This window comes from Xiphias gladius, chromosome 10 (genome assembly GCF_016859285.1).
Source record: "Xiphias gladius isolate SHS-SW01 ecotype Sanya breed wild chromosome 10, ASM1685928v1, whole genome shotgun sequence".
In the NCBI taxonomy this organism is placed as follows: domain Eukaryota; kingdom Metazoa; phylum Chordata; class Actinopteri; order Istiophoriformes; family Xiphiidae; genus Xiphias; species Xiphias gladius.
The window spans coordinates 18,736,976-18,751,560 of NC_053409.1; the positions used below are offsets into that span (position 1 = coordinate 18,736,976).

General features: G+C 41.2%; 2 protein-coding genes across 7 annotated transcripts in view; one reads left to right on the forward strand and one right to left on the reverse strand.

Annotated features, from left to right (window-relative positions):
- Positions 1–2,029, reverse strand: part of LOC120795156 (serine/threonine-protein kinase PAK 2-like) — a 16,894-nt gene extending 14,865 nt beyond the window's left edge. Inside the window, exons 1-2 of one of the 4 annotated variants that reach the window (XM_040136771.1) lie at positions 141–459; positions 1–43 (exon numbers count right to left, since the gene is read on the reverse strand). The exon at positions 1–43 is cut by the window's left edge and continues 69 nt beyond it. The gene's annotated coding sequence lies outside the window, so the exon portion shown is untranslated. Of the gene's footprint in view, positions 44–140; positions 460–1,742 lie in introns of those variants that run through there. The other 3 variants (XM_040136774.1, XM_040136775.1, XM_040136770.1) reach the window with 3 other exon arrangements.
- On the forward strand, positions 509–14,533 carry hltf (helicase-like transcription factor). Of its 3 annotated transcripts, none has more exons than XM_040136766.1 (25): positions 509–607; positions 1,337–1,534; positions 2,024–2,226; positions 2,347–2,513; positions 2,775–2,917; positions 3,104–3,189; positions 3,802–3,873; positions 4,415–4,606; positions 5,102–5,176; positions 5,276–5,336; positions 5,504–5,570; positions 5,811–5,878; positions 6,015–6,062; positions 6,192–6,385; positions 6,909–7,052; positions 7,332–7,464; positions 7,932–8,067; positions 8,367–8,546; positions 8,836–8,951; positions 10,713–10,894; positions 11,050–11,172; positions 11,830–11,942; positions 12,716–12,896; positions 13,515–13,595; positions 13,944–14,533. In XM_040136766.1, the coding sequence occupies exons 3-25, from the start codon at positions 2,029–2,031 to the stop codon at positions 14,085–14,087; spliced, it is 2,904 nt and encodes a 967-aa protein (XP_039992700.1). In that variant the 5' UTR covers positions 509–607; positions 1,337–1,534; positions 2,024–2,028; the 3' UTR covers positions 14,088–14,533. The 3 variants fall into 3 exon arrangements, with proteins under 3 accessions (XP_039992700.1, XP_039992701.1, XP_039992702.1); XM_040136767.1 differs by having other exon boundaries at positions 1,337–1,486; XM_040136768.1 differs by lacking the exon at positions 1,337–1,534.
- Positions 14,534–14,585: the final 52 nt, after the last annotated feature.

Genomic DNA, 14,585 nt, shown 5'->3' on the forward strand with positions numbered 1-14,585 from the left:
CGCAACTGTTGTGGAAGAAGATGCCGCTCAGTCTGAGTGCTTCCTGTGCCAAATTAAAAAAAAAAAAAAAAAAAAAAAAGCAACATGTATGTAAGAATGCACTCGGGCTGACTACACTGAATGAGCAAATCTAAACTCACCAGATGCTGTCAACCGCAAAGTCTCAAACACACTCCGGCCGAACTCCCGAAACTCCGCCCCGTTCCTGCTGGTCTTCAGTCCGCTTAAAAGCCCAGATTTGACGCCGAGATTTCCGCGAACTTTCCTGGACGTCTGAAAAACGATTTCGTCCTCTAACGCACGGCACCTTATTCCCCGTTTCTCTCCCCTGAGCACCCTCAAGCCGGGTTCTCTGCTCGGCCCGGGGGAGGAACCTGGCGAGGAGGAAGCGGAACGTCGTAGAAAACAGACCGAGGACTCGGAACCGCACGGCTTCCGTAGCGCTCGTTGTGCGAAACTCAAAGGGCGCGTAAAACGCAGCTGCCAGTAAGGATGTAGCTGCTCGTGTGTTTGAGTTGAAAGCTAACGGACACCACACCGGAACAAGGTGTCCTTAATTTCCAGGATAAAATCTATCTCCTCTGCAAAGAGAATTCCCATAATAATGGTAATACATATTTTATATAAAAGTCTGCATTTTTGGCTTAAAAACTAACTCAAACGATTAATTGAAATTAGTAAATAAGTAATTTTTTGTCGATCATCTTAATAAATCAACCAGGAGCTGTTTGACTTGCATACAGACCTTATATGTTGTTACTCTACGTATGTATCTACTTTGTTCACCTACCTGCTTGTAAAAAAAAAACAGTCATGTGTTTATGTTTACATCTCTTAGTTCAGCTTTGTTGTCCTTGTTTTTTGCCGCACTGGCTGTGTGTGTGTCTTCACGAACGCCGTTACTGGTACTGAGAGCCACTAGGAAACTGGAGTCACACTCCCTGCATGTGTTCACATACAGTGGTTGGCCAGTAAAGCTGATTCTGATTGTAACTGTTCCTGCGTGATGTGGACTAGCTTTATAAAATTCAAAACACTACATTGGTTTTGCAAAAAAAAAAAACAACAACAACAAAAAACATATACATGGCAGATGTGTGTAGTCTGGTTTCTGGTTTAAAGTAATTTTTTTTAATCAAATTTCCATGGCTCAGTCAGTGATTTACTCCAATAAGCTATAGGTATATTATATTATATTATATTATATCACAGTTTTTTTTAAAATTGTGTATATATATATATATATATATATAGAGAGAGAGAGCGAGATGTGTAAACAAACTATGTTTAGTTTGCATCATCATAAAACATCACAAATCATAAATATATTTTGAAGGTCACTTCCGCAGGTTCCACACTAACTGCAGCCGGCTTGACTCCTCCCGACTACACAGCAGCGGAGAGGAATGTAGCCCCAAACATCGGAGACGCCAAACAACGGTCCCCGTCTGATAAAAATCCACCATCGTCAAGGGAGAGACAAACAGTACGAGCAAATTGCTAAATAAAGATAAATGACGAGCCCTGTCCGTCCGTAAGTGTATCGATCGATGTGGGCACATTATTAAGAGCAGGCGGGACTAACTTAGCTAACAACCTTGTAACGTAAACTCAGACCTGCTTTTACGTGCTAACGCTAAGATCGATAACCGTAGGTAACTGTCCGCGTCAATGCGGCTTTGACGGAAGACCACACTTTTCTTTTTTGACGAGTGTAACATTTAGGGCTGTGAGTTGGTCACCTGGCTAGCTGACTTTACTATTCAGTAGTTCAGTTCCAGTGTAGGCTAGTTTCCCGTATCTACACGCTTGTGTCCTCTGAAAGTTGTAAAGTTTGCGCCTGGTTGACGTTTCCTGTCGCTGCAACCAGCAGCTCCAACTCTGTGCGCCCTAAAGACAGTTGTTTATCTTGTCAGCGGAGGCCGCTCTCCTACATCCTGTCCCCCTGTCAAAACTTGCATCCTTCTTTTTGTCCGTCTGTGTGCTTATTTTTCGTGTGTCTCCCCGCATGTGTCTGCCCCAGGCGTCATGTTTTCGCGCAGCTGGAGGTTTGGTGGGAACAGGTACAGTGAGGTGGACCTCTTCAGAGACCGCTATGAGACCCCCGCAGAGACTCTCTCCCAGGCCATCAGGGCTGCGGCGTCCGAGGAGCCGGACGCAGACGGCAGCGTGCTGTTTGGCCATCTGCAGGGCACTGTGGTCGGCCTCAGATACTATACAGGGGTGGTGAGGATCAGTCGGGGTCACCTTTTGTTCCTCTAGCGCACCGATTTCACAAAGGAGACGGAGCAGGACTGCTACGAATTGCCACATTGAGAGATGATCTGTGTTTCGCTCTCTGGACAGGTGAATCAGGGGGAAATGGTCGGCCTGGTGCGACAGCCCCAGAATCCATACGACCGCAACGCAGTGATGGTCGCCAACATTTATGGCAACCAGGTGGGACACATCAAGCGAGAGCTAGCAGCGGCTATGGCCTACGTTATGGACAACAACTTGGCTAAAGTAGAGGGGTGAGTAAATTGTTATTGGCCTGTCAGTGTCGTCCCTGGGTCCGGATAAGATTTTTCCCAGCATCTTCAGGAGTGTCAGCCCAGAAATCCCACACTAATAGCTGACTAACCCTGAACAGATGCACAAATGGCTGCTATTGCCATTATTCATTTGTGTTAGGAGGAACCGTGAGCTCCTGTGGGCGCCATGATTACAGAGGGTTAAAACTGAACATCTCTGAGTTTGTGTTTGTTTGTGTGTGTGTCTCTCTGCTGTGTCAGGGTGGTGCACTCGGGCACGAAGAACCAGTTTAATATGCCAGTGATGCTGTCTTTCTGGGGGAGAGAGGAGAACAAAAAGGCTGCGATTGAACATATGGCACGTCGTGGTTATAAACTCAACACAGGTGGAAGCAGGCCACCAGGTACACACATACAGCATACACTCAACTGACCAATCTCATTTGCCTCCTGGTGGAAAACCACTTATAGTGATGCATGGCGCTCACATTGTTGCATTGCAAATATCAGTTTTCAGTCATTTTTGTTAACTTCACTGCTTGTTTTGTGTGTGTGTGTGTGTGTCTGTGTGTGTCTGTGTGAATCCTCAGGTGCATATCAGACATCATATAATAGTCCAGGGGCTCGTGGTCTGCCATCTAAAAAAGGTTTGACCATCCCGCTTACTGCAGAGGAGGTAATATACTTAAATTTAGTTCATGTAATATGCAACATTTGATGCTATATTTGGCATTAACTGAAGAAAAAATGTAAGCGTTGCATTCGCTTTGGTCCGCGAGGAAAAGGGCAGAGAAATGTCCTTCTTCTTTTCTCAGTGTCAGATTTTTGACAGTAGATTCTGGTTTATTGTCTGCTTTCCTAAAATTTACTCAACTGTCATATTAGAGCCAAATAAATAGAATTATGTCCATGTCATCTGTAGCCAGTGACACCGGAGCAGGAAGAGTAGGATCACATGTTTTGGGTGAATAATGTAAACCAGGTAATGAGGTTTCAGTGCTGTACTGCATTTATAGGCACTTACAGAGTAGTCCTTATCTGATCCCAACGTGTTGTTTAAAAAAAAAAAAAAAAAAAAAAGAAAAACTACATCGCATTGTTATTTAATAAAGGCTTTCAAATTTAATTATGATTAGGATTTTTTTATTCAATGATGTGTAATTCAGCACTAAAATGATCTGGACTAACAATACGTTTGCAGTCATGATCTAAACATTGTGGAACAGACCTAATAAGGCTTAAGCCAGCAGTTGTGATTACATTACATGTTCTTTTTTTTTTTTTTCAGCTGAAGAATGCGTTTGATAATCTGTTTGAAGGCTTGATGGAGAGTAAAGACGGGGAGAAAGAAGCAGCCAAGGTGCGTACTTGATCTGTTTGTCTGCATTTTATGTATCTATAGTCAGAAATGTGTCTTATTTTGTATTTCTTACTACTCTCACAACAATTATGTCAAAAAACTAATGATTTTATATTGTTTGTTATTGTTGGAATATTATTTTTGACCCCAGAAAAGGAAAACAGAGTTTGTTTCACAAGAATATCACCAGAGCCCTTTGGCTTAGACTCATTGATATTGGTCATTTGTAATGCTGCTGAATTAGAAATTAGAGTTTACTCATTTAACACAACGGAAGTCATCTGGAAACTCTCAAATTTAGATTTAAAATTAACTTTTACAGAAGTAAGACAAATAATGAAATACTGTGACATGATCAGAAAAACATGCATTATTCTTCATTTCTGCTTTCCCTCTCTTGCTGCACTTCCAGAGAACTTGCTTCTTACTTCACGTTGTCGCCTTCTTGCAACTCCAAATAGTTCCCTGCCCTGTTAAGATCTGTGTTTTTGTATTTTTTTTTTTAAATCTATGTCTTGCATGCATCTCTCTTTCTCTGTAGTCTGTGGGTACTCCTCTCCTGCTTCACCAGAGGCAGGCGCTGTCCTGGATGTGTGCTCGAGAAAACAAATCTACGCTGCCGCCCTTCTGGGAGAAGAGAGGCGAGCTGTACTACAACACCCTCACATGTTTCTCTGCCAAAGAAATACCAGAGAGGGTGTGTGGGGGAATATTGGCAGATGACATGGGACTGGTGAGTGACACACACACACACACACACACACACACACACACACACACACAGTGCACATATTTCACACACACTGTATCTGACTGCGCACAAGCTGAATGTGTTACTTGTAGACTCTTGTATGATGTAATATCATTACAGTTTAAAAGAAATATGTGTTTATTGGTGAATTCCAAGTTAATGTATACATTTACTGATTATGTTATGTTTGGTCAGTGTACATACATATGTATATAGTAGAAAAAAATGTGTAAAGATGTGTTCTAAACTTTCGTGTGTATGATTGACCATCAGGCAGGAAACATTAAACTTCCAAATTAAGGTATGCAAGATGATATGTTGTCTCCAATGAATAAGGAAGGATGAGATAACGCCACTCCTATCAGAGCTGTTTTTTTTGCGCATTTACAAAAAAAAACAAAAAAAAAACAGATGTCACACTGCTACTACCCAAGCAGATATGAATCAACACTATGCCCCTCTGTTTGTGTTTTTCAGGGAAAAACTCTGACAACCATCGCTCTGATCCTCACCAACTTCCACCACGGAAAGCCACTGCCTGTGGAGAAATGCGTAAGTGCAGCTGTGTTGAATATGTTCTTGTCCGTCAGTATGCAGTCGGATGGAATTGTAGTCAGCCACTATGTAAATTTTTTGTTCGCATGTGTGCAGGAGGAGGGGTCTTCACCTATCAAAGCCAAAATCAAACCACAGATGGCTTCCAAACTGGAAGGTACACAAAACTTTTAATAAATTTGCTGCTGCAGATTTGGTGATTTTATTTATTTATTTATTTATTTTTCCCTTTATTTGTTCAGTCTTCCGTCATCTCTCAATCTGACTATATATCAGGACATTTATAGCACTAGCAGGAGAGGTGACGCGGTGTCTTTGTTTCAGGAAGCAGCAGTGCAGGCGATGGAGCAGGAGTGGGTGTTGCAGCAGCTGGTTCTCTATGCTCAGACCTGTAAGTGTGTTTTAATTGACTATGACATGCTGGCATTATCGCTGTTGTGGTTTTAATTACAGCTGCATAGTTAACCATACCTGAAGATAAGAATGCACATTTCTGCATACATATTTCCATACATTTCTCACATTTCTCCATCTATATGTTACATTTTACACACCTGCTCTGTAAAGTGTAATAATGTTTAGGGCCGTCAGTTTCTTTTAACATAACCTGATATGGTCTTGTATTCGTCAGTCCCCAGGCGGAGCTGATCTGTGCTGATACACAAGACATAGTGGAGATAACAGGCGAGTCGGAGAAAAGTAAGAACTGACACTGAACTCCATATGTATTCCCCATTTCACTTCTATGTGTTTGTTGGCACCGTTTGCACACGTCTGTCTTCTTCCGTGGATTTTGTGGTTTACGTACATTTTTATCTGACCTCTCCGCTTACAGGTACAAGCAAAGGAAAGATGAAAGCCACCAAGCGAAAGCCCAGTAAAGGTACAATGTAGCAACTATTCTTATTTGCGCATGTTGTAGGCACCGGGTGACTTGTGAGTTGAGCTTTGTAATTTTCATTTTGTTGGGAAGGCATTGTAAATCGTTGTGATCTGTACGCCTAAAATGCAGTGGTCCCAGTATTGCTGGAGGATCTGGACTTTGCTGCAGCGCTGGGTGGCTCCCCACCAGATACAGCCCCGAAGAAGAAGAAAACTACCAAGAAGGCTGCAGGGGTGGAGTCCGCCATCCCTGAAAGTGCAGAAGACTTATCAGCTAGAACAACTCTAATCATCTGCCCACTCTCTGTGCTCAGCAACTGGCTGGTAGGAATACAGCCTCACACACCAAAACACACACACAGTCACTAAACTGTGTCAACATACAATTTAGAGCTGAAACAAGTAGTCCTTTAATTGATCAGTCTTTCAGCAGAAAATTTAATCTGCAGCTTTTCAAATGTGAAGACTTTATGCTTTTCTTCTTTCATACAGGATAGCAAATTGAAAATATTTGAGTTTTGGATTGATGGTTGGATAGAACGCACGCTGAAAACTGCTAGATGGGCTCTGGCAAATTATAACGGGCATTTTTAACACTTGTAGATAAAATGATTTATTAGAAAAATAATCGGCAGACTAATTGATAATGAATATGATCAGTACTGTCCTGTTATTTATCTTGTGGACAAGATAAAGAGAAAAGCTAGCTGGTAAGCTTCTCTTGGTGAAAGTGCATACTGTTACAGCAAAGAGCCACAATGTAATGCCAGTTTCAGTGCTGCCTTCCCATCCCTCAAGTCAGTGTGTATCATGTTTTCTTGCTCTCTCCTTTGTGTGTGCATTGCAGGAGCAGTTTGAGCAGCATGTGCGTGCCAATGTGAAGCTAAACGTGTATCTGTATTACGGCTCAGAGCGCAACAGGAGCAAGAAGTTTTTGTCCTCCCAGGATGTGGTGATCACCACCTACAACGTTCTGTCTGCCGACTTTGGGGTGAGTGGATACAGGTCCCGTGTATATCAGTGGCTGCAAGGTGAACCAATGTGTTCACACAGTAAAGAAACATGGGAGACAAACTTCATATGGTAGTGCAGACTGTGCATTAATTTATTTGGTAAGCACAATTATCCAATGGAAATTGACTGTCTGTCCTGGACCTGGTCTGTATGTTTCAATTCATGTCAATATCCAGTTAAGAGATGTGCAGCTCATATGCAGAGCTAAGTTGCTCCTCTTTTAAAAACAAATACAATGTGTTTGTTTCTCTTTCAGAATAAGAGTCCCCTCCACAGCATCAATTGGCTGAGGGTCGTGCTGGACGAAGGACACGTCGTAAAAAACCCAAACGCACAGATGAGTAAGGCCGTGCTTGGCCTGAAAGCTAAGCGGCGCTGGATTCTTTCAGGTATACCTGCCCTTAAACACACACAAGCATACATGGATTATTGTTCGTCATCTCTTTATATAATTTCTATTGTGTCAAAATTCTTGTTTTCTAAATGTTGTGACTGACAGTTAATTTGAACAAGTTACGTTTTTACGAAAACTGTTATCACAAGATCTTACAAACAGATATTACTGTTCATAGCTACTGGTTATATACTATAATTTGGAATACTTCAGTGAACATTGTTTACAATAATAAATGTATCCATATTCTCCACAACAACTACTCATTTTGATTGACTGTTTTGGGGACATGCTCAAGTACACACAGATACAGTCTCACAGTTGAAGCAGTCATCGTGTGTGTGTGTGTGTGTGTGTGTGTGTGTGTGTGTGTGTGTGTGTGTGTGTGTGTGCGTGTGTGTGTGTGTGTGTGTGTGTGTGTATGTGTGTGTGTTTTCATGCTTCATTCCTCTACTTCTCCAGGTACTCCTATCCAGAACAGTGTGAAAGACCTGTGGATGCTGCTGGCTTTCTTGCATCTGAAGCCATTCAATGTGAGAGAGTGGTGGAATAGAGTGATCCAGAGGCCCGTTACTCAAGGAGACAGAGCCGGCCTGCAGTGAGTGCTCACTGACACAGTATATTACACTGCTGCATTGTAGGAATATAATACCGCAGAGGGAGCCATTTGCTGTAAGTAAGCGGTGGTAAGTTAGTCTGAGTGAAGTTATTGCTGAGCTGCAATGTTATTCCATACATATTTTATATATACAGTATATTACTAGTCATTTACCTTAACAGTCATTTTGTTTTTCCTAACAGTCATTTTACTATTGTTTACTCTGTTTACTACATCAATCAAATTGGACATCAAATATTAGTACATTGGAAAACTCAGGAAACTGATGTTGTGTGCAGGAACCTTCAGACTCTGGTGAAGTGCATCACCCTGCGACGGACCAAGAGCAGTGAGGTGAATGGGCGCCCCCTGGTGTCTCTGCCTGAGAAGACTGTATATGTGGAGCAGGTGGAGCTTAGCCAGGTGGAGAGAGAGGAGTACGAGCTGGCACGCAATGAAGGAAGAAACACCATCGGCAGGTGTGTGTGTGTGTGTGTGTGTGTGTGTGTGTGTGTGTGTGTGTGTGTGTGTGTGTGTGTGTGTGTGTGTGTGTGTACCTGTCCATGCATGTTTGAAGGTGGCAACTTGCAAAGCGTAATTAGATAAGAATATTTGACAGGACATATGGGTGTTGATTGATGCATGTTGAATATTATATTGTTTTGTATAATTGCGTGTGTGTGTGTGTGTGTGTGTGTGTGTGTGTGTGTGTGTGTGTGTGTGTGTGTGTGTGTGTGTGCGCGCGCACATGCATGTATGCGTGTATAGATATGTAGCAGAAGGGACCGAGCTGAGGAATTATGCTGATGTGCTGGCCATCCTGATGAGGCTTCGACAGCACTGCTGCCACCCTGATCTACTGGCAAAGACATCCTCAGATTTAGGTAAAACCTGCAGTTTGACGTGATGACGACGTGATTCAGGAGAGCAAAGCTTCTGAACTCGTCGGATATGCGACCTGGGTTGCAGAAGATTTACAATAATGAATTATTTATTTGCTTGATATATAATGTGTTAAATAAAAAGGTCAATCTTTTAGACCTAGGTTCACCTCTGGGCATTTCCCAAACTAAGTTACTGGTTCGGGTTTTAAGTTCAACGATTGCTTCTATGTAGATAGTGTTGTCATGATAAGTACAAAACGTGGACAGCTGGCCTTATTTAAGGTCTAGCACACCCATGCAGGTGTTTTCAATGTTTTGGATTGATTAGACTTCTTTTCAGGTTAAAGTCGGCTGAATACATGTCCAGACTTTGCTGAGATAACAGTTGGTTGTGAAGTACACAACCGTCCGCCATTGGGTTCCCTTTGCACTTCATTCCAGAGATCAAGTTTCAACAAAATAATAACCAAAAAAAAAGCTCACCTATGCTGCCAATGTTGCCCTGCTATATCTGTGTACCAAAGCGAACAGGGGACTTTACTAAAAGCATTTCCTCCACACACCCACAGTCCTTGGAACAGGTCTAACCAGCCAAAAATAATGGAAAACAGCCGTGTGGATGTACCATGGGTGTGTAGGAGTTTTAATTTCTATCTTTGTGGGTGATGAATCAGTAGACGGTAAAGATTTGGACGAGAAAACCACGGGTGTCAGTGACAACATTCACGATAGTTCAGCTGCATTTAAGTTTACCAGGTCCAGGGCCCTGGTACTCTGTATAATGTTTACTTGCTCGATTTTCTTCAACACTTCAATGGAAAGGAGGTATCATTACTGTTATTACCTACACTAGCTGCCTTCCTGTTATTCTTATTATTTGTCAGTAGTATGTGCCTGAGGCTGCATGCCTTGCTATTCTGTCCAGCTTTTTTTCATTCCTTACAGGATTCAGGGATAGATTGATCACTTGGTAATTTGATCATCCGCTACACCTATATCATTATGATCCCTATACAAGAGTCACAATATTTTTCAATGTGATTCTCCTACTGAACCAATTTATGCGTGGGATGCATTTGAAACTTGGCCAACAAATTCATAATGACCGTACAACATCACATCTTGAGAGGAGTCAAAATTCCCCACAATGGACTGGAAAATGTGTTCATAGATTATACACTGCTTAGTATACCTGCAAAAAATGCCACAATCCGACGCTTTGCCTTGGATAGTTGTGAAAATACAACTGTACATCTGTCAGTGAAGGTGCAAAATAATGATGAGGAATTTTTCTGAAATCTCAATTAACTGCTCACAGTAATGAATAAAATGAATGAAAGAAAGAGAGAGTGATTTTTGACACAGCTGAGATGTCTGCTGTAGAAAAAAAGGCCCATTCCCCTCTTCTATTTCTTTACGTTTTCTTTATTTCCCTTTTAGTTTTTCTCTACCCTGCCTCACATTTCTATTTGAAAGTTTTGTTCCTCACTTTAATCGTTTTTTGTTAAATATTTTTTCTTCTTCTGTGGGAAATTTCCTCTGTTTGAATGACTTATGCACAACCAAGCTTTTGGGGCTGATTCCAGTAACTATAAGAGTATATTTTATTATCATTATATTGTACATTTAATCTGTGCGTTCTAAGTACCTTGTTAACATATGTAGTTTGTCCGTCTTAATACAGGTTTCAGAAAGATTCTTTTGCTTATATATTTGTATCAAAGATTTGTTTCCCTCTCCATGCTCTCTCTTTGTCTATAGGTGCTGCAGCGACGCCTGCAGAGCTACGGGAGCGTCTGATAGAGAAGCTACGGTTGGTGTTGGCCAGCGGCTCGGACGAGGAGTGCTCGGTGTGTCTGGACTCCATCCGTCTCCCTGTCATTACACACTGCGCCCACGTTTACTGCCGGCCCTGCATCGCCCAGGTCATCAGCACTGAGCAGGTACACGTGCTGCCCCTCGGAAGGGAGTAGGGGTTTGTACTTTCGTCATCATTTGAGTTCACTTAAAAAGTAAGATTTCACTACCATATGATCAGTTATGTGGTTGTTAATCATTAATAGATCCATCTTTTTCTTTTCCGCGCGTGTGTACGTAGGAGATGGTGCGCTGCCCTCTCTGTCGAAGTGAGATCAAGACCAGTGAGCTGGTGGAGTTTCCACAGGACGAAATGGAGGAAGAGAAGAGTACAAATTCTGAGATGTGGAGGACAAGCTCAAAGGTACACCGCACATACTGAGGGTGCAAATTTAACAGTTTGAAAATTGTTTTAAAAAAGAAAAACTCTGTAGACCACTAAAAAAGTGCAGGAAACTATTTCTTTAAACCATAAAAGGAAATTTTTCTTGAGTTGGACTTCAAAAAAGATGTTCTGTTCTCATTCTAACCTTTAACATTCTGTATCTCAACATCATACGTGACAGAATGTTGTTTACCAAATTTATTAAGTGTTCCATATAATTCGTGCAGGACATTATTAACTCTTTTAATAAATATTTTGTTTGCTGCCTTTAACATGAACAACATCAGCAGGAATGATTAAAAATTCCGATAAATTTGTTTCCTAAGTTCTTCATGGAAAATAAAATGCTCAAATGCCTTGAATTCCTCCAGTCCATACTTAGCTGCAATCAGTTCAAGGATAACTCCAGAGAGATTTGAGTATGAGGTATATTGAAATTACATAAAGACAGACTCAATTTACTACCAATCTAGTAGCACTTCTGATCCTGGTGGTTTTTGTAACTCATTCTGTAGTTCTTTTCTCAGAAGTCACTCAAAAACTATTCACTTTGGCAGGAATGCTGGAAATTGGACTTGTACGGTGCCATGTGAAAGTGGTATTGTAGCTCCTTTGAAGTTCGCTGTGTCTCTGCAGGTGCAGGCACTGATGGGAAACCTGCTCAGGCTGCGGTGTGAGGACGGCAGCATCAAGTGTTTGGTTGTCTCTCAGTTTACACGTTTCCTCACTATACTGGAGACTCCACTGAGGTAAAACCCACATACACGTACACACAGTCACAGTAGAGGTTCAGGGTCTTTAGAGGTCTGTGCTAGTGTTGGTTTGTTTTCTAGAACCAGGTATCATGACTGTAAAATTTCAGCAGCTGTGGTGAAAGTTTGGGTAGTGATGAAAATATTGTTTTCTCCATTTACTGCATTTCACAGTCATCTTATCAGAAATTGGAACATATGTAGAGTTGGATTCGTGGCTCTTCAGTCACCGTTACATAGTCCTTACGATGCTCTCCTTTTGTTAATGCCTGGATATTTATACATGTACAAACCGCGGTCTGGTCTGTACTTAACGAATAATAAGAGGTTTATTAAAAGAAGCGCCTGGAGTGAGAGCCTGAGGGACTGTGTCTCAGCTGTCTCTGCTGAGTGCTGGGAGCATGTTGTAGTTAAAGGGTGAAGATAAAACCAAGGTCACAGAAGTAGCAAAAGAGTTTAGATTTGAAAATATGTCTCATGTTTCCCCCTTTTTGATAATAAGATCAACAGTTAAATTAATTATAACCTCAATGACCTAGGTGTTCCACACACAGGGGATAGTGGCCCACTTCAGTGGTGCTTAGAAATGGGTGAAAGACATTATGTGACAAACTACACAAACAAAACTGCACAATTATCTATTACAAGAAAGCTACTAAAATTGAAAGAACATACTGTATGATCTGCTCTTGAGTAGACAATTTCTAAAATTTAGTTCATTTAATTTTCTATTATTTGTTTTCATTGTTGCCATCCTTCCTCTCCACCAGAGAACATGGTTTCCGTTTTGTGCGTTTGGACGGTGCCATGAGCCAAAAGAGGAGGACCCAGGTGATCCAGGAGTTTCAGAGCTCTGCAGCTGACAGCCCTGCCATCATGCTTCTGTCACTCAAAGCTGGCGGGGTGGGGCTTAACTTGACGGCCGCCTCTCATGTTTTCCTCATGGACCCTGTAAGTGCTGATTTTGGCGAGGAACCGGGCGCATTCACACGTAGAGCCACACTTGAGACTCAATTTATAGTATCTCAGGTGGTGAACCTTGAAGCGGGTTTGCATTGTAGTCCACAGAAAAGTTGAGATGTATGAACACGAATATTTACTGGCAGATGCATAATTTTTTAACTTGGCAGTGCAGAACATGACTGGGGCCGAAACATTTTTTAGAAACTACTTTCAATAGAAAGATGCAGGACTGTCGCATTTTATGCAACATACACTGACACACACCAATGTATTCAACACCAGCAAATTTTTCATCACATTTGTTAGCGTATAAACCTTGCATAATGTTATGGCCAAAGAAAGTTTAGTTATTAGCTTTCAATGGCATCTCAAGCTCTGGCAACAGCTAGCATCTGGACCTTTGGGTTAAGGTTAATTTAACATTTATGATACATATCATCAATCGATATTACCACTATTAGTACTACACAGAAATGTAATAATTTAATCCGCTGAATTTAGTTATTGACTGATTCTGATGGATTTTATTATAGGTGAGATCATAAGTGATGGATGCAATCTGTGTGTGTTCTTAAACTTAACTGCGCGATTGTGAATGTGTTTTAGGCCTGGAACCCGGCTACCGAGGAGCAGTGTATTGACCGCTGCCACCGTCTGGGCCAGAAGAGGAAAGTTGTCGTCACCAAGGTCAGAAAACAGGGACTCTATATGCGTTTGTAATATTGTATTAGTGTCTACAGTGAAAGCTTTGAGTTTTTTTTGGGTTTTTTTTTGGTGACAAGGCATCACAATTTTCATAGCACATTCTTCATTGTGTATTTTACATTGTGAAGACTGAAAACTTTGTGTTTGTACTGTCTGTTGTCAACAACACAAATCCCTGTTCAGGTACGTAGTGATTTCTTATGTTTTTGAAATGATTTATTACGTACCGTATATTTCCATCAATTATATTCTAAAGACAGGTACATGAGAGAGATTACCGACCGTTGAATATTACGTTTGTATGTATATTTTTACATTGTGTTGCTGCAGTTCATTGTGAAGAATTCAGTTGAGGAGAACATGGTGAAGATCCAGAGGCAGAAGCAGGACCTGGTGGAGAAGGCATTCGGCTCCACATACACTGACAGGAAAACCTCTCGCATTGACGACATCAAAGCTCTGATGGAGCTGTAGGTGTCTGAAAAGGGACCTGAACTGATGTACAGTATTAACATGGAAACAACGCAGACATGGAGTTTTATTTGAACTGTACAAGCTGTACAAAATGGTGTCAGATACTTCACATCTGAAGGGCTGCAGAAAATTTGGTTTGTTCATATTTATTGTTCATTGTTTTGTTCACGTTCAATTTTTTTTTCATATTTTTAAAGGTTTTTTTTTTTTTATAGCTGATTATTAATGTTCTAAATTCTGTGATGGAAAAGACCTGTTTGTCTTGATTTATGATTTGATCATAAAAAAACAAAAAAAAACAAAGCTGTGCTGATGCATGGAGATGACTGATAAGGATTTTGTACAAAGTTAATACTCTGGGATGAAGCCTAAAGAAATGCAGAACACTGATACTTAAATTCAAAGTAAAAATGATGCCAAACATTGGCTGGTTGTATTTACTCAAATCTCATTGTAAACTGAATCTCTTTGGTTTTTGACGGCTGGTTGCACAAAACA

Coding starts and splice junctions, on each gene's coding strand:
- hltf (XM_040136766.1), top strand. CDS start 2,029: ATGTTTTCGCGCAGCTGGAGGTTTGGTGGGAACAGGTACAGTGAGGTG. Junction 2,918..3,103: donor AGGTGGAAGCAGGCCACCAG/GTACACACATAC, acceptor GTGAATCCTCAG/GTGCATATCAGACATCATAT. Junction 13,596..13,943: donor GGAAAGTTGTCGTCACCAAG/GTCAGAAAACAG, acceptor GTGTTGCTGCAG/TTCATTGTGAAGAATTCAGT.